General features: G+C 40.8%; 1 protein-coding gene across 9 annotated transcripts in view; it reads left to right on the forward strand.

Annotated features, from left to right (window-relative positions):
* Positions 1–27,774, forward strand: part of LOC146384895 (axin-2-like) — an 87,504-nt gene that overhangs the window by 51,565 nt on the left and 8,165 nt on the right. For 5 of the 9 annotated variants that reach the window (XM_084930337.1, XM_084930339.1, XM_084930334.1 and 2 more), the window contains 4 exons: positions 734–791; positions 20,900–21,843; positions 24,383–24,523; positions 27,196–27,298. In XM_084930337.1, coding sequence (XP_084786463.1) covers positions 21,011–21,843; positions 24,383–24,523; positions 27,196–27,298 — 1,077 coding nt within the window. In that variant the 5' untranslated portion in view covers positions 734–791; positions 20,900–21,010. The other 4 variants (XM_084930335.1, XM_084930342.1, XM_084930340.1 and 1 more) reach the window with 4 other exon arrangements.

Below are 27,774 nucleotides of genomic sequence, written 5' to 3' on the forward strand. Positions count from 1 at the left end.
AATCATGAATTTGCACATCTTGCAAAAAGTATGCTCAGTACTGTCCCAGTTTAATTTTAGTTGATTCAACTGCGTTACGCTGTCGAGGAAAAAATGGCCGAACCCACAAGTGCTTTTGTAACTTTGTCTTTTTGCTTTATTTTATTAACTATAATGCTCTAAGTAAATACTCACCATTCAGACAGACACCAGAGAATGTACTGAACTTTTGTTCGCGTTAGATCTTAAAACTCAGTCATGCCTGTACTGCTTTGATCTCGTCACACTGATAGATGTACACATTCATGCATTCCCATGAATGCACATGTATACACTTACACACGCCCAGGTGAAATCCTCTTTTTTGTGAAAGACCAAAGAGATTTATATCAGGCAGAAAAGCACGTAGCGACTTTTTGGAACTTTGAAGCTCGAAAGGGGCACCGAAAGGAAATATGATAAGTTATGTCTGTGGAATGTCTCTGCAACAATGTGCAAACATTTTGAACTCTCACCTCATTTGCTGGCTGCTGAACTCTTTTTGTAATCGCTCGGGCATTCCTGTGCATTTGAAAACTTGAATCTAGATTTTCTTTAAACCCTCAAGTCTGTATAGTATCACAGATTATCTCACAGCTCAGTGTCTTACAGAAGCATCTACAGAAGGCCTTCTATATGGGACTACCTTTGATAAAACATGCTGTAAGCAAAAGAGCATTTTTAATTTGTTGTTGACTGTGTTTGTTTTTTATAGGTGTCGGCTAAAATTTGGGGGAAGACGTCATAAGAAATGAACTTAAATGCTTCAATAGGTAAGTCCATGTCTATGGTTTTAAAATGCACTCTGGGATTTGACGTTGTTGTCACATTAAGATGCCACTGGCATTCAGTCTTTGAGACAATTAATTTGCATCATGAGCCCTTTTAAAAAGCTTATTTCTGGAACATGAATTGTCATCCACGTTATATGCATCTGTTGTCACGCTGACAGATGAATCCCCTTCATTCTCACCAAACTGCACATAATTGTTTAACCCCTTTGATTTCAAGTTTGGAACTACAGTCATTCTTCTTTGTGCTGCTGGTTTGCAATGAAGGGACGACGTGAACTGAAGGGGAGAGAAAGATGGTGGATGACTCAAAACCTTGAGTTTTATAATCAGCATTTTAAACCCCAAGGCTGCCAAGGATGCAGTACAGTCATTTGACTGAAATGCACATTATTAATATACTTTTCACAAATTCTAACACAGATGAATTTGACATATACTTTTTTGAAGACTACCACATTCCCCTGTTGTTATATCACAGCGCTTCAAGTCAAGTCGCAAACTTTAAGTATCGTACAAACTGAACATTTCAAGGTTTTTATCTTGATATATGAGTCCATTTTATCTTATGTTGGATATTGTTGGGTATTATCATATTTTTAATTATATCTTGCTTAATTGGGAAAAGTTGGTAAAACCATTATAAGAAATCCACTTGTTCATACAATAGACCTATTCTTTTGTTCCTGGCCTCCTCTTTCAACTCATAGAGAGTTCAGTGTAGCTCTTCCCAACAATTAATTGGAGCACCTGGACTTCCATAAAAAAAAAAAAATAGTTACACGTTAGCTTAAAGCTACTTTTGGGAACTTTAGGAACCACAAGTAGGCCTGAGGCCTCTGAGGGCAAAGTACTCCATTAAGATAACATACATATGAGGTCTGAGATGATGACATGTACTACCAACTTGTCAATCACAAGGTAGGCCCACTCTAACCACAGCCCTTTTGACTTAAATGCAGACCATTGTTTATAAAATGAAGATTTTGATAAAGGAAAGAAAGGCTTGCTTCCCCATAAGCTTCTATACAACTAGACTTATTTTTGCAACCTCAGGAATTGTCAACTGAAACCATTTTAAGTAATCTTACCCAAAAGCTACATCCATGTTTCAATAGATTCGTTTGCAACAGTAACCAACTAAGACTGGAAATATATAGAGAGCAGTGTGATTTGATGATGTCGGTTGAGCTTCAGGTTCTCAAATGTTGGCATTTGATTCATTTCTTCGTCATATTTTGAAATGATGCTCAGTCCAAAAGAAACCTTTTCAAGATTTTATTTAATGAATAACTGGCAGATTTGAGGTAGTAGTGTCATGTATTACTAATATTAAATTATGATATAACTGTTTTGTTGACTACAAAGTAATAACCATGAGACATGATGGCCAAAAATATGGCTCAAAGGTTACAGCTGTGCTAAACAAGAAATGCTTTCTAATAAATGATAAGTCTGGAATTTTGTGATGGAAAATGTGCAGGGACCCTGACTAAGAGGATTCTTACAAGCGTGAGTGCACACACACACACACACACACACACACACACACACACACACACACACACACACCATTAGTCCCCAGAGCTCCAGCTGCCCAGGGCTCTAAAGTCACGTTGTCCCAGTGTGATTGAAGGTCCAGCTGGTAGACCAGCCCTTTTGATCCCTTTCCCTTTTATGAGAAAGACAAACAGCTCCTCGTAGTCACCCACACTGGAGTGATTGATACACACGCACATACACGCACATACACACAAGCACACACACACACACACACCCATGCACGCACGCACACACACACAAGCACACACACACACAGGCACATACACACACAGGCACACACCATGGTTACATAGAGGCAGACACACATATGCAGACAGGCACATGTGCATACAGGGAAAGGGACATGCAAATGCACACACACACAGATATGTATATACATATATATACACACACACACACATGCACATTTTCTTAATGGATGGCCTCTCTTCCACTGTAATCACTCTGCTAATGACCTGCTTGAACTCTGAATGAAACCCAGAGGGTGAGAACAAAAGGTGGGGAGAGCTACAGTTGAAGTCATGCAGCATGTGAACACAGCTGGCTGGAAAGATTGATTGTGGTTTGTTGTTAGATTTTAATAATCTGAGAGTTTTGGTGGTACTGGCTTTGTAATTGGTTTAGATATTTTACTCCATCGTGTGTAATCGAATTTCCAACACTGGAAACCAGAGACAGAGGTTTTATCTTTTAAAATACTACAAGATGAACACTGAACTGTTGAATCACCAGCTGAACTGTAGCATGCTTCAACCTGGACTCAGCTTAAAAACAATAAAAACTGGTCAACTTTTAAACAAAATCAGATGTTTGCTGTTTACATGGGTGTGATTAAGTGCGTGTAGAATGTCCAGCCTATTCGGTTAGGGAGTGACATCATCACAACAAGATTACTTGTCTAATCCCAATCAAACAGAATATGGTAGTAATAACTAAAGGGATGAATCATAAGAGATGAATTTGAAAAAGTCATGCTGATTCATTCATATCACCACCACAACCCCCACTTCTGAACAAGAGGTTTTGTTCGTATGTAAATCTGTGCAGGCTACCCATTAAGCATGGTATAAGGAAATGTAGAAGCCTAACCAGTATTACTTACAAAGTTACAGCCATATTCCAAAAAGTGTATCATGCCATTGCAAAATCATTCATTAAAATGTTCTTATTTCTAGTCTGAAAGCCCAGGAATCTTTTTGTCTTGTACTTTAGCTAGAAAGATCTGTTGCATGTATTTTAGAAGTCATCAGTTGCTTGTGTTCATTGAGCTGTCCAGATTTTGTTGTGTGGGGCCAGAAAATACCTGATCTTGATATAACCATTTTTTACTTCTAGCATTATCTATCTGGTCTGCCGCTGGTGGGTTTTGTCTTGAATGGGTAACTTTAGCCTGTTGGTAGGTGGGTTCTATGCAATGTGATGGCATCATTAAACATCATGCACAATTTAACTTTTGTGGATACAAATGAGATGTTGTTGTGAAATTAAGACAATGCATAAATGCTAGTTGACACGATGATAATATACTGTCTGATATAAATGAGAACCTTTAGGGACCCGTGTACCAAGTTTGGTTGCCCACCTACTGATGAGAGAAACATTTAATGTTTCATATTGAGTAACAGAGTAAAGGCGCCATAGCACAGCACCTTTTTCCTGTATTTATTTTAGTTGTTCCAACCCCCAAAAATGGACTGAACTTTTCTAATGTAGTTTCTGTAGTTAAACTGATTTGGGCTAGCATAAATTAATAATAGGATATAAAAGGTTTTATACTGAGCAGCAAATTTAGAACCACAGCACCAGAAAGATGCTTCTAATCATAGTTAAACTATTTTAAATTTACATTTACTTATAAAGTGAAGCCACTGAAAGAGGAGGGCAAAACGTGCTCCATGGAAACAATGTTGTGTAATAAATTTAAGAAAAAAAAACATTTATTTTGATAGAAAGTCAACATATGAACCACTTAACACATTGGCAACCTTTTACCTGGTTTCAAGATAAAACAATCTTGTGAGCCAAATGACTTGTTAGGATCATTTCAGGCTACTTTAACAGATGAAGCGTTTAGCATATGGGTCTGGAGCTTTTGGCTATGATATAAACACAGTTAAGCATTAATATAACTGTTTATTTTATGTGGACAGCATGGATCCCTGTATTCCTAACCATGAGTCATTCTGTGATTTGCAAGGTAATATCCAACCTGAATGTTTAAAGTGGGGTTTTCCAGTAACTGCCTTCTTTTTTAAGTTGTGCCCCTTGCGCCTATTGTCCCCTTTGGCAAACTGAGAGAACAATAGAGGGGACAAAAGCTAGACGATAATAAAGAAGAAGAGAATGTGCAGCCGAATCTTCATTTCCTTGGTGTCTACTGCCCCAGAGGCCGTTACAGGGCCTCCTTATATGGGACCGATCCATGCATGGCATTCAGAACTGAAATGAAACTGAACTTTGATGGGATTTCCCTGCAGCTAAAGTAGTGGGCACTGCGCGGTGGATGACAAAGAGCTTCCGCACGGTGTCATCCTTCTCATTTTTGCACCACAGGGCGTCAGGATGTCTGGGTTTGTTTTTAGACGGGCAGTTTGTAATGATAATCTGAGTGAGCAAAGAAGAGACTAATGCGCTGATGGTTATTTCAGAGTGTATATATAGAAGAGTTGGAGAACTCAAGGGACGGGGGCGAGTAGATGGACAGGATGAAGGACAAATGCAGACAGAAGCAGAATATAAATACAGATGGAAAAAATGAGTTGGAAATCCACGGGCAGACAGAACGGCAAAGGAAAATCAACAAAGAGATATGGGAGAGCAGAGAAGGACAAATGAAATAAAAAGCACAGAGATAGAAATAAAAAAATCTAGATACTGGGAGTCCTTAGAGGTCAGATTCTTTTTCTCTCTCTCGCTCCGTTTCTCTTACGGTAATCCCTCTAGTAGCAGTTAGTTGTCAGGCTCCTCCATAAATCAACGTTTGTATGAAATACCAGCAGGAGCCAAAGGTCAAAGGAGAAAATTAGCAGCTGTCTTTTCCTCTCCTTTCATGTTAGCCGGGGGGGCTAATCACCAAGTGCCGCATCAGCCTCATTTCCACTTTAAAACAAACTCCCCAACAAGCCAGGGAGGAGCTGTTTGCCCGCTCTTACATTTTATGGCACCGGGTTTTATTCTGAGATTGAGGAGGGGGAGGATTGGTGGTAGAGGAGTTAAGGGTGAAAGGGTGGGCTCCTATCCCCCAACCCCACCACACTTTCTCACATCTTTTCTCTTACTCCACTTTCACCTATCACATCGTCTTCAGGTGTGGGAGGGCAAACAGCGGAGCATGCTCCTTTCGCACTGCTTTGTTGACACATTTGAGCTGCCGCCGGAGGAGCAGTAATAACTGACAGCCTGCTTTCCCCTCAGCTCAACTCCAAGGTGGTTTTGCTTGTTAATATGGGTCCCGGTGAACCTTGATGACCTTTTCACTCCCACAATCTCTATTATTCCCCCAGCTTACCGTTAGGGCTTCCCAGTAGTCGAAACGTTTGCATCTTTGGAATAGACGTGGCATTACTGGCTAGCATTAGTAGACTGAAAGTTTCAGAAGTGTTTCCAAAAATGCTGAAGGGTGAAGTATATTAATTTATTTTTGTTCTTCAAGAACTGGAACGCATTGAAAATCATTTTCTTACTGCTGTTTTTCTCTTGCTGTGCCCTTTCCTCTACTGTGTTTATTTTTTCTTGTATGTTTTTCTCTGTACATGAGGTGGACAAAATAATAATGGAAATAGCAGCAAAGTTATATTCAGCCTTTTTTTTTTTTAATAAAGCACACAGTCTCTTGGCTCACATGAGTACAATTGTGTTACATTTCTGTGGGATGGTCTATTATCTGATGATAAAGTCATATTAAACAAGGCCAAAGTTTCAAGTAACGATGTCTGCTTTTTTACAAGTACTAATTATGAATCATAGCTTAATTTTTACTTGTGTGGACTCTAAAGAGAGCCAATAACATAGTTTTGCAAGTGACCATTGTCAGTTTCTAGTATTTATACTTGTCCCAATGTGCCTCTGTTGTTCTAAATTAGTTGGCAGTGGAGTTTGTCATACTTGACCTGAAAACCAAAACCAAAACAAAAAGCATCCAGACGTGCACAGGAGGGAATAATGGTACAAAACAGGCCAATCACAGTGATTGATAGCTGCATCAGTGCAATGTGTGCATAAGTAATAGCACAGAGTTTCAGAAGGGTTTGTGGTTATGACATACCTACATAGGTGTAGATTTAATCCAGCAGCATGCATCTCCTGTTAGGTTTCAGACTGCTCTAAAAAGTCTGTCTGGATGAGAACAGATATCTCTTATATGGTCATCTGAGGCACACGGCTCTACTGGTGACCCAGAGCCTCCACCCTTCTGCTATTCAAACCTTCTTTTTGTGAGGAGCAGCCAATCAGGAGGAGGCTGAAAGAAAGCTAAAACAGCTTGTTTAATAAACAGGATGACCTGATGGAGAAAAAAAGGAGCAATTTAAACTGTCAGTCATGGAAAGCTCCTTTATTCAGGTTTCAGAATAAATGGAGTAGAATAGGGTAGCATATATATATATATATATATATATATATGGAGTGACCAAAAATACTTAACAAATGTACTAAACATCAGTGTTGTTATTGATCAATCATTTATTCAAAATTCAGGTCCTAGTATCTCAGTCAGTTATTCATCTGCATAGCCTGGCTGGCACACACACACACACACACACACACACACACACACACACACACACACACACACACACACACACACACACACACACAAACAAAACAGAAAAATGATACCTAAACATGTGAAATGGAGGATCATTTGATTGTTGGATGACTCATTCTACCTCCAGCTGCTCCTAAGTATTTCACACTGCCTGAGCAAAGCTGAGATAGATAGATCTATCGATCGATCGATCGATAGATAGATAGATAGAGTCTCATTGAAAGCAAAAAATCACAGGCTTCAATAACATTTGCTTTTATAGTGTTTTACATCAATATCAGTGTTTATATATTTCTCCTTCCTCCTCCCTGCTGTTCTCCTCAAACATCAAGTTTCACTTGTCTTCTGGAATGACATGTACATTGTGATGCCAGATTCGCTGTAGTTAAAGCATATAAACAATACATAATACATGAATAAGAGAAGCAGACACGTTTCTTCTCATTTTTCTCTCATTCTTCCATGCCTTCCTCTTATTTCTTTGGCCCTCTCCCCCCTCTTCCTTTCCTCTGCCTTCACTTTACAGCTCTTATTTCTTGCTACGCACCCTTTCTCCATCTTTTTTTTCTCTCTGTGGGAATGTTTTCCCTATCGGTTGTCAGAGCAGTCAGTGAGGTGCATAGCAGCAGCGCTTTGTTGATGTTCCTCTTTGCCTATCTGCTGTGCAGTGTGTTTTGAAACTCACCCTCCCTTTGCACACCTGCTGAGAAGCTGCATGACACTGGGAAACATCCCACAAAAGGGTCAAAACACTTTTATCTTAGTTTTGGTTATCGATTTAGAAACTCTCTCAGGAATAAATGAACAATATGCAGCTGGCCAGAGTTGAAGTCCCAGACGATCGCACTCTTTTGCTGCATCTGGGACTTCCTTTTTTCACAGTAGGTGGGCTTAACTCTTCATTTAGTAAAAATATTATAACCCCAAAGGAAACATTCAAAGCCCCGAATATTATAGTGAACCCAAACACACAGACTTATAGAGAAAACTTTATATGCACATATGTGTGAACATGCACTTGTGTAAACATCACACGGCCTACTTGCTGTTAGTGATCTGTAGCATAGACTGTATATAAAAGAAGGACATTGCCACCGGGGTTATTTGGTGGTTTTTGTCATGTTTTGAAGCCATTGCGGACTCTATGGGAGACCCACATTTAGATCCAACCTCGAGTGGCCATTGGAGGGACTGCAGTTTCACATCTGGTAATCGCTATTTCAACATGTGGATGTTTTTCCTAATTTCTTTCATCGCTTTGTGAACAAAGCATTTTTCCTCTCAAACATCCCCCAGAAAACTTGCTTATCATATAATCAGCTTTTCATTATGACTAATGACATGATCGTCATCCTCACAGCCTTCTACTAAGAGCTCCAGCCTTAGTGGATTTGATTTCCACTGTAATCACGAATTTCAAACCAAAAAAAAAAGGAAAAGTTGTTTTTCTCATAACATTTTGTTTATGCACATATGACTCACAGTGGCTTCTTACTAAAAATGACTGAATGCTACAAATTAGGCTTTTGGGTGGCTTTGCTTTGTAAGTGCACTTTGTGATTTAACTTTTGGGGACTTTCAGAGTGTGAGGCACAATCTTAAAAGAGTGTGAGTCACACTGAAACCATGAAAGCATGCATAAGCACGATAAAAGCTATAGTTGAAGGAATTTTGTTGTTGTGTTCTCTAACTTTAAATTTGATGTTACGGCTGGTGAGTTTATGCAAAGTTTAGCACACAGGCTTATATGTTACAGTGGAAAAAAAATCAGCATGTGTTACAGATGTGCTACTTTCATGCATATTAACACAAACCCTCAGCAACTGCATTAGCAAAGAATGAAAATATGTTTTAATAAAAACAACCTGTTTTAATGAAATCAAATCGCTTTTCTAGCAGATCATGGTGAACATATATTCTAGGACAACTAAAAGACAAAAACAATCATCACATGATTGGCAGGTAAGTCATTTCATAAACCAAAATCTCTATTTGACAGCTATAATAAATCACGGATTCTCTCTGGCAAGCGTTTTTGTTTCTTCATGTTTTATTGGTGTAATTTGCATTTGAATGAGAGATAATCAGAGACTTACGTTTCTGAGTTTCTGATCTCTTGTACTGAAATATTTTTTCTGATTTTCTCTTTTTTTTTAATCTCAAACAACTTTTGTTGAACACTCAAATGCAACAAGGCTGTGTTTTGAACAGCAAAAAACAATTTGGAAATGAATTTGCCCAGTAAAACTAGAGACTACAGGCAGAAAGTAGTGCTCCCTTTATGTACTTCAGAGCACAAAGTGTGTTTGAACTCTCCAAGCTGCTGAATGGGTTTACAGCTTTCTTGCAGTAGTTTGCAATCTGACATAAAAATGAAAGTGTTGTAGTTGCCTAACATTATGCAGATGACTGAAGCCATAATTTTCCTTTACTTTTCACTTAAGCCACTTTTGTAGCTTTTAACCTCTGAGGGCTAATGCCTTGTTTATTACAATTTCTGCAACTGGTATATCAATGAAATCAAAACAAATCAAAACATGACAACCACACAAAAATCCAGAAGTGCACAACAAGTCGAAACACCAAAGTAAGGCTTGTCATCTTCAGTGAAGCTGCAATTTGCAATGGCAACAACTGCAGGCATAAATTAATCTTAAGTCACTGATGACAATTGATGTTTCTTATATATTTGATACACCAGCAATTGTTTTTCTAGTCTAATGTCAAAGTATAACAAACATCCCCTCAAAGAAGTCCCCAAAATATATGTGGTTACAGTTACAAACAACATCAGTATAATAAGTGCCATTAAAAAAAAGTAATTACGTTGCATTTTTTGTGGAAGATTCTAATTTTTCACGAGACCAGATTATGCAGTGTTGGTTAACTTTCACGTTAGCTTATCAGCTAACCAGCTCGTCAGGTATCTGTGTTACAACTTGTGGTTGATGTGTTTCAGAGTTTAGGTCCTTTTTCATATGGTGTTTGCATTAATGTGTTCTTCAGTAATTACGCTCCCTTAAATCCTGTGAGTGCCACTTTTGTTGCTGTGACAGGCTTCGTGACAAACAGTAGGAAGGAGCTCCAACCTCGCAGAGCTAAAAGTAGAAATATAAAAAAGGGTTTTAAAATAACAGGGAACACCAGTCCTTCAAACAGGTGATGAAATATTTGTCTGGTTAATGCTAAGCCACACTGAATTGTTTCGTTTTGCCGCAGAGTCTGACACTGTGTTAGGACATAGCCATACTTGTCTGTTGGAGCGTGTCGGTACTGGCAAGATGTGTATGCGCTGAAATCACAATGGCTATAAATGTTGTACATTAAACAATGAACTGCTGTCACATTTCTCTGCTGGTTTTCTTGTGTACTGCTGTCTCTTCTTGCTGTTCTGCCCAGAATTCAACAGCACAGCAAATTCAAAAGTGTTAAATGTTTTGGTGTTAGTAGTCTTCTTGCAAAAGTAGAGTTAATTTTACTCTAAGTAGAGTCACATTCTTTTAATGTAACTCTGAGGTGTAAAATGATAGTAGTTAAAATCGAGTGTTAAAAATTAGTGTTTCTATGTCAAATCTGGAGGTGTTACAATGGAAACATTAACTCTTGACCTCTTAACTCTGAACTCCTACAGGGGCTATGACACCAATAGAGTAAATTCACAGACTCCGCCCCCAGCACCACAGGCTCCAGTCGAAGCTGAAGTGATGCCGTTTCAGAACATTTTGCTCTACATATTTGAGTTGTTTGCCATGCTTGGTAAGTCATTTTTTCAAAGATTGTTTCAATTATTATTATTAGCTTTTACTTCTGTGGCTCTTTGGAGTTGAGACAAAGCTGTGTGGAAGGCATTAGCCATGTTGCTCGGTGATAGCATAATATTCTGTTTTAGCTAGCTGAAAGGTATTGTTTGCGGGCAAATACTACAGCCTTGAAAAAAAGCTTGCATGTGAATTTTCAGTCAAACCTTTGGTCAAATACACCTAAAACAATGTCTAGAATGTGAAGCAGTAGCAGATGTCCTGACTGGGTTCTGCGTTAGCATTTAGATCCCTCCAGAGTTTTGTGCACACGGTTTAGGTAAAAATGAAAAAGGTTGAGGTTTTACATTTAGTTCAGTATTACCTGTTGCCTGTGTCCTTGTCTTTTGGGAAAATACTTTACACAAGTAATGGCTCAAAAAGGATTCTTTTTTTTTTTTTTTACTGTGCTGCAATTGATTACAGGATTATTTGTGCCATTAATTAGTGTCAACTAATTTTTATTCAATCTCCACATAGGATATGCTTGTGAAGATGGAATATGGGGGAGAGCAGAAGTGCGTTGAAGTTCCACAAAGTGATGAATGAAGGACATGCATATTGTATTGAAGAAATAAGTGATGAGAATGCTGTTATTTGCATTTACCAGCTCACCTATGTCAGACCTTTTGATAAACAAAATTCTAATGAAAGTGAGAACATGTACACTGTTACATCTTTCAGAAAATGTTTTGAAATTGTGGTGCACAGTTCAGAATAAATGTTTTTCAAAAACCATTGCGTCTTTTTAGTAAATGTTTATTTCCAAAAGAAATTTCTAGAAGTTCAGAACAGTAAAATCCCCGCTTTTTAGAATTAATTAGTTAAACTAAAATACTCTTTGAGAGTTAATATATAAACTCTTAACACCAAGTGTTAAATTATCAACTCCAGACAGATTTGGTGTTTAACACTAAATCAGAGTTAACGTACCAACTCTCCAAAAAGAGTTAAATTAACACTCTCTGGTGTGGACCCATATAGACACTTTAATAGTGTTGAAATCAAATCCGACAGTGTTAATTTGGACATGCTGGATTTGCTGTGTATGCGGCAATTTCATTTTCCTTATCAGTGCATTGAATTTGCTGTCCAGCAGAGCCTCGGTTAGTTAGCAGTTGTCAGTTTGAACTAGCGTTTTGTTTGGCCTCTAATGGGTCTTAGTGCTCGTTGCTATCAAGCACTTTTCAGTATCATTTGTCTGATGCTCATTAAGGACGGCTAAATGAGCTCAAAGTGAACACTCAAACATTTGCCTCGCTTTCGCAGTCACAATCGAGAATCACTTGATTTTTCATGCATGATAAATTAACAAACATAATTAATACTCATGAAATTGTTTTATGGAATTACAACTGCAGGAACAACTGACACAGCAAATTTAGCGCAGTATGCACAGAGTGTAGCATCAAGTCAATTAAACTTCTGGGATATTTATCTGGTCAGTTAAGTAGCAGAGGAGGTTGTTAATCAGTTTCAGCTGCTTTGATGTTAATGAAATTAACAACAGGTGTACTAGAGGGGTAACAACGAGACAACTGCCAAAACACGAATGGTTTTCCAGGTGGACGCAACTGACATTTCTTTTCTTTCTCAGCTTTTCTGACTTTTTCTTTATTAGTTCTGCATTTTGCAAAGGTCAGCGTCACTACTGAGCAATACCTGCACTTTAATGTGGCCGAACAGGTAGTCCAACTCCTCAAGGATGACACATCAATACCTGCCTTTGCCAGAAGTTTTGCAGTGTCTCCCAGCACAGTCACAAGAGCATGGAGGAAATTCCAGGAGACTACCAGTTCCTCTATGATAGCTGGTCTTTAACCCATCAGCAGGACTGGTATCTGCTCATTTTTGCAAGGAGGAACAAGATGAGAACTGCCCAAGCTCTACAACATGACGCCCAGCAGGGTACTGCTGTGAATGTCTCTAACCAAACATTTTCAAATATACTTAATGAGGGTGGCCTCAGCATCCTCTCCTGGGCCCTGTGCTCACTACCAAGCACCATGAGCCCGATTGACATTTGCCATAGAATCCCAAAACTGGCAGGTCCACAACTGGTGCTCAGTACTTTTCACAGATGAGAGCAGGAGAACACTGTGGAGAACATTAAACTGCCTGTAACACTGTAGAGCGTGTCCAGTTCGTCAGTGGTCAGTGATGGCCTGGGGAGACATATCCATGGAGGGACTTAAAGAGCTCCATGAGCTACGCAACGGCACCGACTGTCATTAGGTATCAGTAAAGATGGGAATTAATAAGAACTTATCGATTAGATTCCTTATCAATTCTGTTATCAATTCTTACTAGGTTCTAATTAGCTCCAATTTGAGAGTCGCCGCCATCTCTAAGCAGCACATCAAAGACATTACATTTATGCAAATTAACTGCATGTTATGTTGTCACATGTTTTCACATGTTTGAGTCTTTGCTTTCTTTGTTGTGATCAGTGTTAAGGTCATTACTCAAAAAAGTAATGTATTACACATATTATACAGAACATTTTTCTCAAAAGTAATGCAGTACATTATTTAATTACTCCCAGGAGAAAGTAATTTGTTACGCTACTTGTTACATTACTTTTGCATTTCTCTGTGCTGCAATGAAGTAGCATGCCACATCATTTTTTCACATTGTTTTTTGGGGTACCTTTGAATTCACCCCTCTATAGATTGATAAATTAATTTCCATTAAACTATGTGGCATATTTTAGTTCCCAGTTCTTATCAGTATAGATATGACTTCTTTCCACAAACTGAGATCTGATGTGATTTCAAACTGTCCCTTCATTATTATTTATTATTGTTTTGGGTTTTTTTTTTAGCAGGGTAATTTTTTTTATAGTTCTGTAGACATATATAACAAAGCAATCCAGCAAGCAGATTGTTTTTCTAGCTGTGCAAACTGTCTTCCACCTTAGGAAGAATGAAAGAAACACAAACAGTCGCACACTCTGTCCGTCTGTACAGACTGGCTTGGCAAACATTTGCTCACATCAGATAGAGTTTGGGTTGCCACAAAGGTTTGCCAAGCCAAAACAGATTAGGCCAAGCATCAGAAGCATTGTTTCTATACATTATTAAACTTTTAAGCCACCGAAAAACAGGATTGTAAGAAAAAAAACGGGGAGAGTGGGAAGAGAAAGTAATTATTCATCCTCAGCGCTCACATGCACCCCACAGCTTCTATAGCAAATCCCTCACTCAGCTTTCAAAAGATGACCATTCAAGTTTTATTTCTTATTTTTTACCTTGTTGGAAGCCTAACCTGATTGTTGTCACCCTTGATTCATTTAGACTCTTCCCGAAGTTGAAATTAAAGTTTATTTTCTCAAATTGGTTCTTTTTAAAGGAATGGTCTTAACAAGCCATAACAAGCAGATGAATGGCTGCCTTCTCAAACTTTAAGGGTGTTATGCACCATGTCCGACTTCAAAGCCCGTCTTAACTCCACACTTTAATTGTATCTTCTTCAAGCCTGTCTGCCTGACCGCCATCTGATTCTGCTGACAACTACACTCTTCTCTCTTCTTCATGCTCATCCTTCTATCTCTGCACTCTTCTCTCCGTCTTTCTCCATCTGTCATGGCAGATACAACTTTGCAACCCCCCACCCCCCACTTCCAGCTCTTCCAAAGTCTCCTTGCTACAAGTGTCAACTCAAGCACGAGCCCCAAATTACTTTTTTTGGATGAGTGTTGACATCTACCACTCAGTCATCAGCTCATTCACACTGAATGATGCTATTTGCCTCCCGCTCATCCGCTCTATTTATTTCTCTACTGCCACTTTCTTTCTTTATTCTTTTTTTTTTTTGGTATTTCTCTCTGAGCCTACAAACAGACATTCACGCTTCTCTCCATATGGGCTTTAATTTGCCATTGTCCCCCAAGATATTCCTCGCTCAGGCTTGAGATAAAGGGATAATCACTTCAAAGGGAAGCTGAGGGGGAGACTGCCCCCTCCCTCCCAGCTGAAAGGAGAAGTGGACAATACGCTAATTGAGAGGGGGAACTGATCACAGGGTCTGTTCAAAGGGACGCCTGGCCACGCCCCCTCTTTCCTCCGACGCACTTAATTTTATTAGTGTTTATGGTGATGCTTCAGCCAAAATTATCACTCAAACCCACCACAGCCTTTGAACTCCCAAATATTGGGTTATTTGCAATTATCCTCCCTCTCTACTGTTTTTTTTTTCTTTTTTGCTTCTGTGCTATTTTAGCTCAAGTGTAGGATTTGAGTAGAGGAAGGAGGAATAAAAATGAGCTGTATAGAATTTATTGTTCGCTGTGATGTGATGCAAATCCAAAGTTTCTTATGAAAAAGCGACAAAAAGTGGGTATAGAGGCCTACTGTCTGAGTGATGCAATTAATGCAATGAAAAAGCTAAAATAAAGTTGTTTTAGAAAAATCATTCTTTAATTTTCACTGTCATAAATTTATGTCCTTTTTCCTGTGAAAATACATACCTTGTCTCTGCCTTTAATGTGAGCTACAATTTAAGATGATCTTCATCTATGTTCTATGCTGATGCACCAGATGCCTTTAATTTCTTCGGAACCACGAGCTCCCAATTAGCCTCCAGGTCACCCTGTTTTATTGGGGCTTTATAGCAAGTCAGTGGCAGCACTCTCGTCCTGTATTGTGCTTTTAAAGCATTTGGATCTTCCTGTGAAATGGTTAGGGCCTCAACAAAAGGGTCAGGGCAGGGTCAACTTCAAAAAGGGGCTTCTTGCGGCCACTTTACAGCACCCTCTCTCTCTTGACACTGCTAAGCAGAAGAGCGCACATTCATAGGGTCAGCAGGTGTGGTCTCATGGGCTTAGAATCTCATGACACTTGTCAAATGAATTAAAGTAGGCAGCAGCTTGCAGTTTTTCTTCCATCTTTGTTGATCACAGCAGTCTGACTCATAGAAAACGGATTAAAAACAAACAAATCTTCAATAGCCTAACATTACACGTCATTAAAAGTAGACTTAGCAAAGCACGAGCAGGCTCTCGGCCTGTCAGCAAAAATTAAACTGTCTGCGGACTCCTTTTTTCTCCATTTCCCAGTGATATGTGCGGCCTAATTTAATTTGAGTGAAGATAGCATCTTATCCAAAATGTGAAATATCCTACTTTTAAGATTGTCCTGCACTTCAAAAATTACATTTTATAACCCCTCTATATCACAATTCTCCTTTCAAAGCTGACTTTAAAGATGTCAGTGTGCAGATAACACTACGGCTACATATTTCATGGCTTTAATTTGGACCTCACGATCAGCCAAATGTCACTTGAACGTCATAGTGCCAATGCTGCTGACCTATTTCGCGTTCCATCTCGCAGACTGCAGGCACTTATGGAGCATTTTGGGTGCTGGATTGTTTGGATTTGTGCAATGTTCCATTTACAGAATCATCCAGTAGTAAACTAAAAGCAATGATGAATGACCTCTTCATATTCAAACTGTCTCTCTCTCACACACACATACACACACACACACACACACACACAAGAGAGAGACTCTGCTGTCTGCTGTCATGCAGCTTTCTGATAACACCAGTGAAAATTTCTTAAAAACATGCAACATTCAGGAAGTGGTTGGCAGGATGTCAATGTAATCAGCTGGACTCCATTGCTGTAAAGAAAAAAAAAAGGAAAGTCCTAGTTTTCTGTAGAAAGCTGAACTATTTCAAAAATATACAACACAATATGTCAGAAACAAAATAGGGTTGCAGGGAGCAAGTATCTATAACAGAAACAGTACAATCTTATACTACTGCAGATGGATGAATGGAATTATGATACAGTGATTTTGCAATACTCAACACACGGCAAAAAAATCATTTATGATATAACCTATGACATTAAAAATGTGTCATTTAAAATAATTACTTCTCCCGTTTGCCATTTTTCATCCATTTTCTTCTTCACTCCATATTACAGCCATGCTGCTGTAATAAATGCACTATGTGGTTTAGTTTGGTATTGTCTTGCAAAAATATGCAAAGTCACCCCTGAAAAAAATGAGAAAATGTTGCACTAAAACTAGTTTATACCTTCCAGCAATGATGGCATTTCCCCAGATGTGCAACTGCCAATTCCATAGACACTAATGCATGCCCATTCAGCTTGCAGAGATGCAAGCTTTTGAACTGAGTGCTGATAACAAACCGGAGGGTCCCTCTGTTATTTTGTCCAGAGAACACAATATTCATGTTTTCCAAAAGGACTTTAAAATGTTGTCTTTCCAATTTTCCACTTTTCCCCAGTCCATTTTAAACAAGCTTTAGCCCAGAGGAGATTACAGTGTTTCCCCATTAGGTACCTCTTCTTTGCATGATAGAGATTTAACCTTTGTGACACAGTGAACTGTGTTCACAGACGGTGATTTCTGTAAGTGTTCCTGAATTCATCCAGTGATTTAAATGACTGTTTTTTTTTAATGTAGAACTGCCTAAAGGCCTGGAGATCAGGAGCATCAGGTATTGATTTTTGGTCTTGTCCCTTGCGCACAGAGATTTCTCCAAATATTTGTGATATTATTTACTGTAGTTGACGAGATATTCAAAGGCTTTGCAGTCTTACACTCAGCAATATTATTCAGAATTTCCCAGTTTGAAGGTTTTTGCAGATTGGTGAACTGCTGTACTTCTGAGAAACTCTGTCCCTAAGATGCTCTTTTTATACCCAATCATGTTAATGACCTGTTGGTAATTGTGCTAATTAATTTCAAAAAGTTCTGTGTTCAGGAAATGTCTGTTTCTTTTTTACTTTATTCTGCCTTTTGTTGCACCTATCCCAACTTTTCTGAGACATTAAATACCATCAGACTCAAAATGAGCTACAATTTTCACAATTATTATAATGTATTAGTTTAAGCATTTGATATGTTTTCTATGTTCTATTGTGAATAAAACCTGGGTTCGTGACATTTGCAAATCATTGCATTCTATTTTACACAAAGTCCCAACTTTTTGGGAATTGGGTTTGTACATCCAGAAACCAGCAGGTGATGTCTTGATCGTCACACATATACATATCTATACATATGTTGTCTTGGGTTTATGGTTGCTGATCTTACTCAGCAATTAGTAATGCCAACTGGGAACATAAATGAATGTAAATACAAAAGAGATACAGACACAAAGGTGAATCCACATGGGATCTGGTACAAAGCATGCTTATTTCCCGATGTATAACATGAATTAATCACCACTTGGGGACCTCAGAGAAGTTGGATTTCATTACTTCTCTTGTCCTGTACCATCATGAGAGTTTTGTGAATTTGAATCCTCTGACTTATATAATTATATTCTCCTTTAAAGTTGATTTCCAACATCAAAGGGACAATATAGCCTTTGAAGTACCATGGGATTGGATCACTGTCTAACCCACTCTTTAAGATTCTGTCACAATGACATTAGGGAAGTCATGTGAATTAAAAGACTAGAGAACAGCTCTTGCCTTTGCTCTGTGTCCAATTTCAATCAAAATGTCATGCTGTGCCATTTTAGCTGAATGTGGAACTGGCAAGTGAGTTAGGCTGACATCTTTGTGGCTAAAATCCTGTGACTAATATGTAAATTATTTGACAGTTACACTCCATGGGATTATCAAAGCAGTGCTATAACCCAAAAGAATAAGTTTTAAATCATCGTGGACATTGTTTGAAGTCATATTTAAGCATAACTTATTTACTGTCATTCCCTGTACTCTGGGGAATCTGTCATTTAGACGGAATATGGGAAAAACTGGGAGTATAATGGTGCCACAAACTGCCGGGAATAATTAAGAAATATCCTGCTGTACAACAGGTGATACATAAAGGCTGCAGCAGTATGCACAGAAAAGTATTCATTATAATGGCTTCTGCTACTGCTGTCACTCCAAGGAGCCACATACAACAAAAGTATCGCTTTTGTTTGCTTTGTGTTTCTGTTGAAACTTTGTGTAGTAACAGACAGACTGTGAGAGTAACGCCATTGGCGCGGCAGATCACTTACTTCAAGCTCCAAAGCCTCGGGGAGTTGGCTCGAGATTGCTTGTCTTTGATAAGGTCCTGGCACACAACTAAATCCCGTCCCGTCTAGAAAAGTTTAATAAGCCTTAATAAACGTCGAAACGCTAAAGTCTGCTGATTAAGAGCAGCAGAACAAAATACACGGTAAAATTATCAGACGATCCCACTTAACTATCCGTCTTCCTACTCGCTTTTATTTGTTTTATTTTGTTGAATATTGCGAAGCCGGAGCGCTGGGTTTTTATGTATCTTCCGGGACCAGGCCAGCGGTTCATTACTTTGAAGTCCACAGTTAAACCTTTAGCCCAGTTGGTGTAGAAACAGCCCGGAGGATTTCTACCGCCTGCCATGACTTCTTGAAACACTACCTGGGGAGAAAAGTATAGAGAAAAAAGCTCTTCTCCTTTATTCGCATTTAAGGGTAAAAAAAAAAAACTGTCCGATGTGACGGTACAAGGAGCAGAGCCGGGGCTGGTTGTATATATGCGCAGCCTGTTGTTGGGACTACTTTACTGTCACGTTTTCTAATCGAAGAGGCTACTCGGGTACATGGATGGTAAGTTGTAGGAAAGCTGTTCCACAGGCCCCCTCTCTTGGCCGCTTTGATGTGCTGCTGCTGAGCTTTGAAGTTGAGAAATGCGGGCTATGTTTCTTGTTTGTGGGCGAGAAATACGGTGAGATAGATAAGAAGCTTATGTGTGCGCGCGCGCGTATGAATGTGTAGCCCAGATAAAAACCGAATATTTGTCGGATGGTGCGTCTTCTGACTGGGGAGAAAAAGTGGGATGTATTCGTCAGTCGGAGCCCCCCTCCCCTCAACCTCCAGATTTTGACACCCCCAGTGATCTACATAGGGACTGAGCCTGCCTACTCTGAGGTCAGTTGTTGAATGGGACAGGGTACATTAAACTACGGCGCTTGTTTTGCGGACACATGTGGCATGACTTGAAATAGCACGACGTTTTATCTCTATTGTGCTGGATTACTGTTCGGGGAGTTTTTGGAGTGTATTCGTCTCGACTAAAAAAATGGAGTAACAGTTTAACTTTTTAATGGGTTTCACTGTGTTTGGAGCTGTCTGCGATGGTATGTTATTTTACGCTCGTTAATTCGTCCATTGGATTTTAGTGTCGGTTTCACCGTGGTGTATACACTGGCTGTTAAGACTGTAAATGATTGTGTAGCACTTGCAACAGCCTTTTAGCAGTTTGTCATTTATGGTGGCAGTGCTTTAGTAGTCTGCATTTTTACGCTCAGGCTCCGATTAAAATCTCTGGCACGGGATCAGTTTTTTTTCTTTTGTTTTTTCCCCTCCTAATATTAAGTGTTTCTTTTCGTGTTGGTAGTTTAAACACGTTACCGGTTCTGTGGCTTTATTAATGTGCTGTAATAACCTTCTAGATATTTAGGCGACTGATCGCTTCCATTTACGCATGGGCGACCGGATTCTCCCGCGGGGCTTTTTACCTCTCGCACATTACAGCGTTTTAAGGTCATTGTGGTGCAGATCAGGTGCAGTTTGGCTGTTCGTTTCTGGGATAGTGAGGACAAGTGTGGAAGTGAGTGCGAGTGTGCGTGATGCAGGCAAGGGGTACAGTACGGGCGTCCGAAACAGATTGGGAATAAATTGGAGTTGAAGCCTGTGACATGGACTCGTTAGGAAAACACGTGTAAGCCACAGTTGTGAGAATACGGTTTGGTGAAGAGTGTGGCTGTGTGAGATGATTATTCTTGTAAAATGTGTTTTGATGTGGCAGATCAATGCACGTTGAGAATGTAGGCTGCAGTTGATCTCTCATTTAGATTATAAATAGATAAATGAAACGAAGAAAGCCTTTCATATTTCCTTTCTCTGTGAACCCGGCGAGGTTTTTTTGAAAGGGACTGTTTACTTGATGTCTTTCTTTGAAGTTCAGCAGGATCTGGCTTTGATTAGATCAATACTTTGTGTTTCAGAGTGAAGAGGAGCTGAGAAGCTCCCCTGCTGCTTTTAGAGAGTGAGGAGGATTAGGCTGGAGCTCAGTGGAGGCACGACGGCACTCTCACACGGCAACCAGAGCTGGAGCCATGAGCAGGGCGCTTACGGAGCACATCAGCAGTAGCTTCCGAGAAGATGCTCCTCGTCCTCCGGTACCGGGGGAGGAGGGAGAGGCGTCATGCTACAACCCCAGCAGATCTGCCAAAATGAGAGCCCAGAGCAAGGTTAAAGATATCCCCGCCGCCTCCGCTCCTCCCGGCTCCACACCGCGGAGGAACGAGGATGGACTCGGGGAGCCAGAGGGCAGCGCGTCCCCGGACTCGCCTCTAGTCCGGTGGACAAAGTCGCTGCATTTTCTCCTGGGCGACCAAGACGGCGCTCACCTCTTTAAGACCTTTTTGGAGCGGGAGAATTGCGTGGACACTTTGGACTTTTGGTTCGCCTGCAACGGCTTCAGGCAAATGGACTTAAAGGATACCAAAACGCTGCGAGTTGCCAAAGTTATTTTCAAGCGGTACATCGAGAACAACAGCATTGTCGCCAAGCAACTGAAACCGGCCACCAAGGCCTTCATAAGGGATAGTATTAAGAAACAACAAATAGACTCGTCCATGTTTGACCAAGCACAGACGGAAATTCAGTCCAACATGGAAGAGAATGCATACCAGATGTTTTTGACCTCTGACATATACCTCGAATACGTGCGCACCGGCTGCGAGAACGCGGCATACATGAACCACGGCGGTCTTGGCAGTCTCAAGCTGATGTGCGGATACCTTCCTCCTCTCATGGAAGAAGAGGAATGGAGTTGTAACGACCTGAAGGCAAAAACGTTAGGGTCTGTGGTCGGACTGTCTGCCAAAAACCTGAGGGCTACCGCTACCATCCGGACAGCAGCTGAAGTGCTGGAAAACAGTTGCAGGTAAGAGCAGCGCCCACCTAGAAGTGCATGCCTGTGTAATTACTTCTCAGTGCTTGTTGCTTTATTGAGCATTGCTTACTGTGGTCATGATCCCTCATTAGTTAAACTACACTGAATATGTGGCAGGTATTTCACAAATGCCTGCGAGAGAGGTAAAGGCACTTGATCAAAGGGTCTCAGAGGAACATGCCTGTATATTTGTGCCCTCCTGCCTTGCAGTTAGTCAAGGGGTTGGAGGGGTGGAGGGGCGGGGTGGGTACAAAACATCAATGCATCTGAGCCTTCCTTTTAAGTAAATGGTGTCTTGCAGGCAGCCCTCTGCTGGCTTGCTCAAGTTTCCTGTGCTTTGAAACCCTTCCTCCGGTTCAGGAATGAATTTAGACACCAAACCTCATGACTGTTACAGCTACATTAAACAGTATGATGTGCTATTGTAAAGTTTTTCAGCTTTTTTTTCCTTCTTTGTTCTGCTCCATAACCCGTAGAGCTGGTGTATACTGCCACAAAATCTCATTTATACATAGAAATGGTAATAGAGAGTTAAAAGAACTTGTGCAGTCAGTCTTATGCCAAGCGGAGATATTGTTCTCTTGGTCAGAGATGAAAGAACTGTTTGTGCAAAGTATTTGTGCTTTTATCTTAAGAGCTCGTCCCACACATTGTCCAACAGCTGAAATCTTTTCAAGCCAGGAACATTTTCAAAAAGTGGATTTTATGCATGAACCTCCATCAAAGGGTACTTATTTTTTCCACTCAACTACTTTGTCCTCACATCTGGAGGCAATTATTACTTAGAGGTTTGACAATGTCTTGTGGTTTGGTAGGAAAAGTGCAATTTATAGATAATCCATACTTTTCCTGTCAAGTTATCTAAACATTTAATGAGCTGAGATAAAAATTGTCTCAAGCCCAACTTTTTTAATAACAGTGTACAAAACTAATTGATTGAGTGCAATAAGTCTACCTAAGGACTCCCTCGAGGGTTTTAGCCTTCATGTGAGCAGATGTCAGATAACATCTTAGCACAGTTGCTCATTTGCTTGGAAGTGACCGTGTTGGGTTAGGAACCAATAAGCACGGGTTTTGTTGACATGTGGGCATATCCTGCTCTCCTGGTGTGATCCCCTGCATTCTTATTTTTCACTAAAAGAAAAGCAGGGGGGAGAGAGAGCCCCTTTCTCCCTTCCGTCACCCACACTCTCCCCCTTTCCCCCTGCCTGCCCCTCACCATCCCTTTAGGTCAACCAATTTCCATCTCAAACATGTGGAACTAATTTTGCCACTGCACAGATTCTTTTTTCCCCTTCTTTTTGAGAAACCTCCAACACTAAACTCCAAAGTGATACAGAAACACAACAACAAAAACATCCTCAGCTCAGTTCCGCAGCTTCAACCACCAATCCCACTCTGCCATAGATTGTGTGTGTCAGTGTTTTCCTTCCTCTTTCTTTTCTGCCCAGCACTTTTATCTCTCCTTTTTTAACAGAAAAATCTGTCTGACAGAGACTAAGCATGCTTTGGAGGGAGACATGGAGAGACAAGAGGAGGGAAAGGGGGGAATACAGGAAGGGGGGATCATGAAAGAAAGAAAAGAGATGGAGAAAGAGAGAGGGGGGGGGGGGGGGGGTGAGGAGCCAGCTGTGCTAAATACCTGACTCTTTGCATGGACCTTCCAAAGGTCAGGGTTGTGCTTGGGGCCTACGGCTTTAGTCATGCTGGGGTTCTCCTCAGCACTGCCGGCAGAAGGCATTCTCATAAAGAAAGGGGCCCTCCTTCCCCCTTTCCCTCTCTCCTTCTCACTCCCCCTCTAAAGCTCGTTCCCCCTCCCTCTTCTTCCCTCTTTCTTCCTTGTCCACCCCCTTCACTAGTGGAACAGGAATGCAACACAGCAGGAGAGAGTAAAAAGACAGGGAAAGAGAGAGACTTTAGAAAGGAAAGCAGGGGAGAGTTGGTAGAGGAGGGGCCCCAGACTGGATGATAGCGAGAGAGAGAAAGAGAGAGATAAAAGAGGGAGGGTATGGAGGAGAAAACACTCCAAGGAACAAGAGTGGAGTTTCAAAGTGGAAAAGAGCAGGAGTATGGCGAAAGAGTAGAGGGATAGCAGAGGAGAGAGAAAGAAGGGAAACGCTGGTGTTCATTCACACACAGCACGGCTGCTCATTTCACCCACTCCAACCATAACCACCCCCCAAAACTGAATGCTTGTATTTTAGGGAGGCAAAACATGAAAGAGAGAGTGATACTAGACGAGGCAAGAAAAAAGAGGACTTACAGCTCCATCTATTGCACTGTTGTCACATTCCTCAGGCCCCAAACTCTCAGTAAAGTGACTCAGAGATATCTGCAGAGAAAGACGGCAAGACAAAGTCCAAGCAGACACAAATCATTTTTATAACTATGATATAACAAACAACAGCAGGAAACAGCAAATAAACACAACCCCCATACCCCAGGGGTGTCACCTCTTTTAACTGTATTGATTTGATATCTAGAGACATCACAATAACTCTAGGCAAATGTTTTCCCGGATCATTCACAGGTCCCACCGCCGAGGAGACCCCGCCAGCCCGTACTTTGTGAACTCTGGCTACATTTTTGCCCCTGCCACCAGTGCCAATGACAGCGAGATCTCCAGCGATGCCACAACAGATGATTCCATGTCGATGACAGACAGCAGTGTGTAAGTGTTTGCATTTAAAAAAAAAAAAATGGAATCAAAACCCGATCAGTTTCATTTGAAACCCAGCTGGCTCTGGAGATGTAGCAGCTTCAAAAAGCTCATTTCCTTTCAACTCACAGTGGCCAAAGGTCTGGGAATTTTCTTATTTCCACCAGTATCTGAACGTGCCTGGTCCAGATTTCAGTCATCAACTTTCCAGGAAAAAGTGTAGGGGTGTGAAGAAAAATATTTGGCCTTGTACTTCAACAGAATCAGCTTTTCTTGGGGCCAGGGGACTGCACTGTTGCAAAATAATGGTCTGTAATTTATTTCAATTATCCTCTATGATTGACTCCAGGTAATTCTATTAATGTGCAGTTGTTGCTGTGGCCTCCAGGGAGATAACTCTGGGAAAGTCATTATGTCTGAAGACCTTTTGAAGTTTATTCTGATGTGTTACAGGCTGTAGAGAGGAGAGGAAAAAAATGAGAACGTCTTGATGTGGGTGGGGGTGTTGCCTCATTTTCCTCAAAGTTGATATGTATCCATCCCACCCACCCTTCTGCCACAACAGACTTGTTTTTTTTATATTATCTAATCGCTTTTTCCCTTTGAAGAGCTGAAGGAGAGGGGGGAGGGAAATGGCCATTCGGGCCTCAAGACAAACTCATTGAAAAATGTTGGCACCAAATGAAAGAAGGCTTACTCACATGGTGGGTCGGTTTCCTGCCACTGGCCTCTGTGGCGTGCTGAGATCATGTGTCTGCGAGGCTTTCACAGGGGTTACTCATTTCTAGACCTTGGGACAAGACATAAGGAACCCCCCCGCCCCTCACGGCCAGGCAGGGACACCCCTGAAAAAAAATCACCTCCCAGCGCTTCACAGCTTCTCTCCTCCACTCTCCAGAGCCAATAGCAGGAGTGGTGAGGCTCGAAGTGCAAGGGAGTGAGAAAATAAAGTGCACGGAGTATAAAGGGCTTAACTGAATCGCTTTCAGCCTATTGTTAGGTGAGGGGAGCTTAGCGGGATAAGAGGGTGGCTGGCTGCTTTGAAAATGACTTGCACAACTGAATAGGAGATCCCCATAAAGTAAGGGCCCATGAAACCATGAAAGAGTATGTTTTCTCTTCTCCAACCTGGACAAAGCGCTCAGCCATCACATGGTTTGCTGGGGTGGGGACAGTTTGGATTGTTAAAAACATAGTTAGCGAGGGGGAAGTTGGCGAGCTTTGTTTGGGATGTTTTGCCTCTAATTTGGGGGTTCTTGTTAGCTCACGAGTTCCTCTGGGCTGTTGAGTTTTACTTTTGAAGAGTTTCCTGTGTTTCTTCCTGCGCCTTGAGGGATGATGGCTTGTAGTCTCAAGGGTGCAGTTTGTGAAGCATTGATTTTGGAAGCAGGCCCCTCTTACAAGAAGTTCGCTGGAACACAGGTGATATCGGCAGCCTGGCTTCACTGTCTGACTCTTCTTGACAATGTCACACTGAAAATCTTGCACAGAAATACAAAAAAATGTCTAATTGTTGAACAAGGATATGTGTCAAAGTCATCTCCTTTTAACAGTTCTTTACAAAGTCTTTGACATAGAGATCTTTCTGGTTCTTGTCCTGAGCTCTTGTCTCTCTCCGGCTCTCATTCAAGGGAACAATTTGATTGTGTGTCCTTTTATAGTGGTTAAAACTGCAAATTTGAATCTCATTTCCCAGATAAAGAACAAGAAGAGAAGGATTTGGAAGGGGGTGGAAGATGGGGTGGGAGGGGGATTTTTTTCTTCTCTTTTTGCTTATATCTTATTTATGGATTTACTTGGACGCTGGGGAATGCTGCAGCACCAACTTCAAACATTACCTTATCTTACAAACCAGCCTTTTGATGTTGCTGAGATCAGAGGCTCACAGCAGAGCGCTTGCCAAACGAAGATGGCAGCGGGTGCATATGTGCATGAGTGTGAGATTTCAAAGAGGCAGCAGAAAAAGTAGCGTTTGGGCTAGGTCAGGCACTTCTGAGCAGCCAAAACGGCCAAGATAATTGGCCCAGCTTAAGTGGCAACTGACTGGAAAAGCAGACAGAATGAAAAACGGAGAATGAGATTCCCAGAATAAATGCCTAATTGTCCCGAGACTTCTAGCATTCCTGGCTCTATCTTTATTTTCATGTTAATATATCACAGTTTTTGCTAGGCTGCTTTAGTCTGTTGTACTTTCTGACTCTTAACAAGTTGCTCAGTTTGGTGATAATTGTTTTGCTTTTTGAATAACCACAGTCAGGGCTGACACGAGCCAATGTAATCTTATCAGTGGGGCTCTTCTTTTGAAGCCTACAGTGAGATGTTTTGCATATCCCTGCCATTGTCCTGGTGTGTTTTGTTATGTGTTTTTTTTATTTGTCTTGGCTTCAAGGGATCCCTGGCCTTTTGATTTAGCAGTACTTTGCCCAGTGAGTGATTTCTGGGTGGTGTCAGTAACTTCCATGATGAGCTGCTGCCAAATGGCCCTCCTCCGCAAAGACGGGCTAATAGTGCTAATGCACCAGTGGTTAATGTAGAGGTAGTGTGACATGTGTGATGAGTATCGGCAAACTATCCAAAACCGGGTGGATGATTATAGTCAGCGACTTCTAAATAAGGTCATTTTGTGTGGTCTTCATTGTCTTTTATTAGTTAATGTAAATGTATGGCGTCTTTTTGTGTTACAGAGATGGAATCCCTCCTTACAAGCTGGGTACCAAGAAGCAGCTTCAGCGAGAGATGCACCGCAGCGTCAAGATCAATGGCCAGGTTACGCTACCCCACTTTCCAGTAAGTCCTACTTCCTTAAGTTTCGCTTCCTGTCTTAGTGTTTCTTTTTTCGTAATCTGGTGAACTCAAACTTTTACACAACTGACAGACAACTGGGTCCTAATCCCCTCAAGGAGTTGCACTTTATTTATGTATTTATTTTCAGAGCTCGCGTTGTGACAGAATACTGTATTTCGTTCCCTCGCTAGTTTCACATTAAAGGCGGCAGGGTTTGCCTATTACTTTGGTTCTTCTTCTGCTGTTTCAAATCCCCCTTCTTCCCACATCTAGAGTCACTTCTCTGGGGCTGTTAATGTAAACGCTGTCACGTCTCTGTCACTGTAGGTCACAAAGCTGATAGTGTTGTAGTGTTGAAAACATACAACAAAGTTTTCTGGAATAGTAATAACTGTACGGCTATTGAAACTACGATTTAAATTCCAGCACATGAATAGGAGACACATCACTATTCAGTTCCAGTTTTGCTGTATTCCCAT

The sequence above is a fragment of the Perissodus microlepis genome, chromosome 6 (assembly GCF_051167445.1).
Source record: "Perissodus microlepis isolate ML-2025 ecotype Zambia chromosome 6, ASM5116744v1, whole genome shotgun sequence".
NCBI classification, from domain to species: Eukaryota; Metazoa; Chordata; class Actinopteri; order Cichliformes; family Cichlidae; genus Perissodus; species Perissodus microlepis.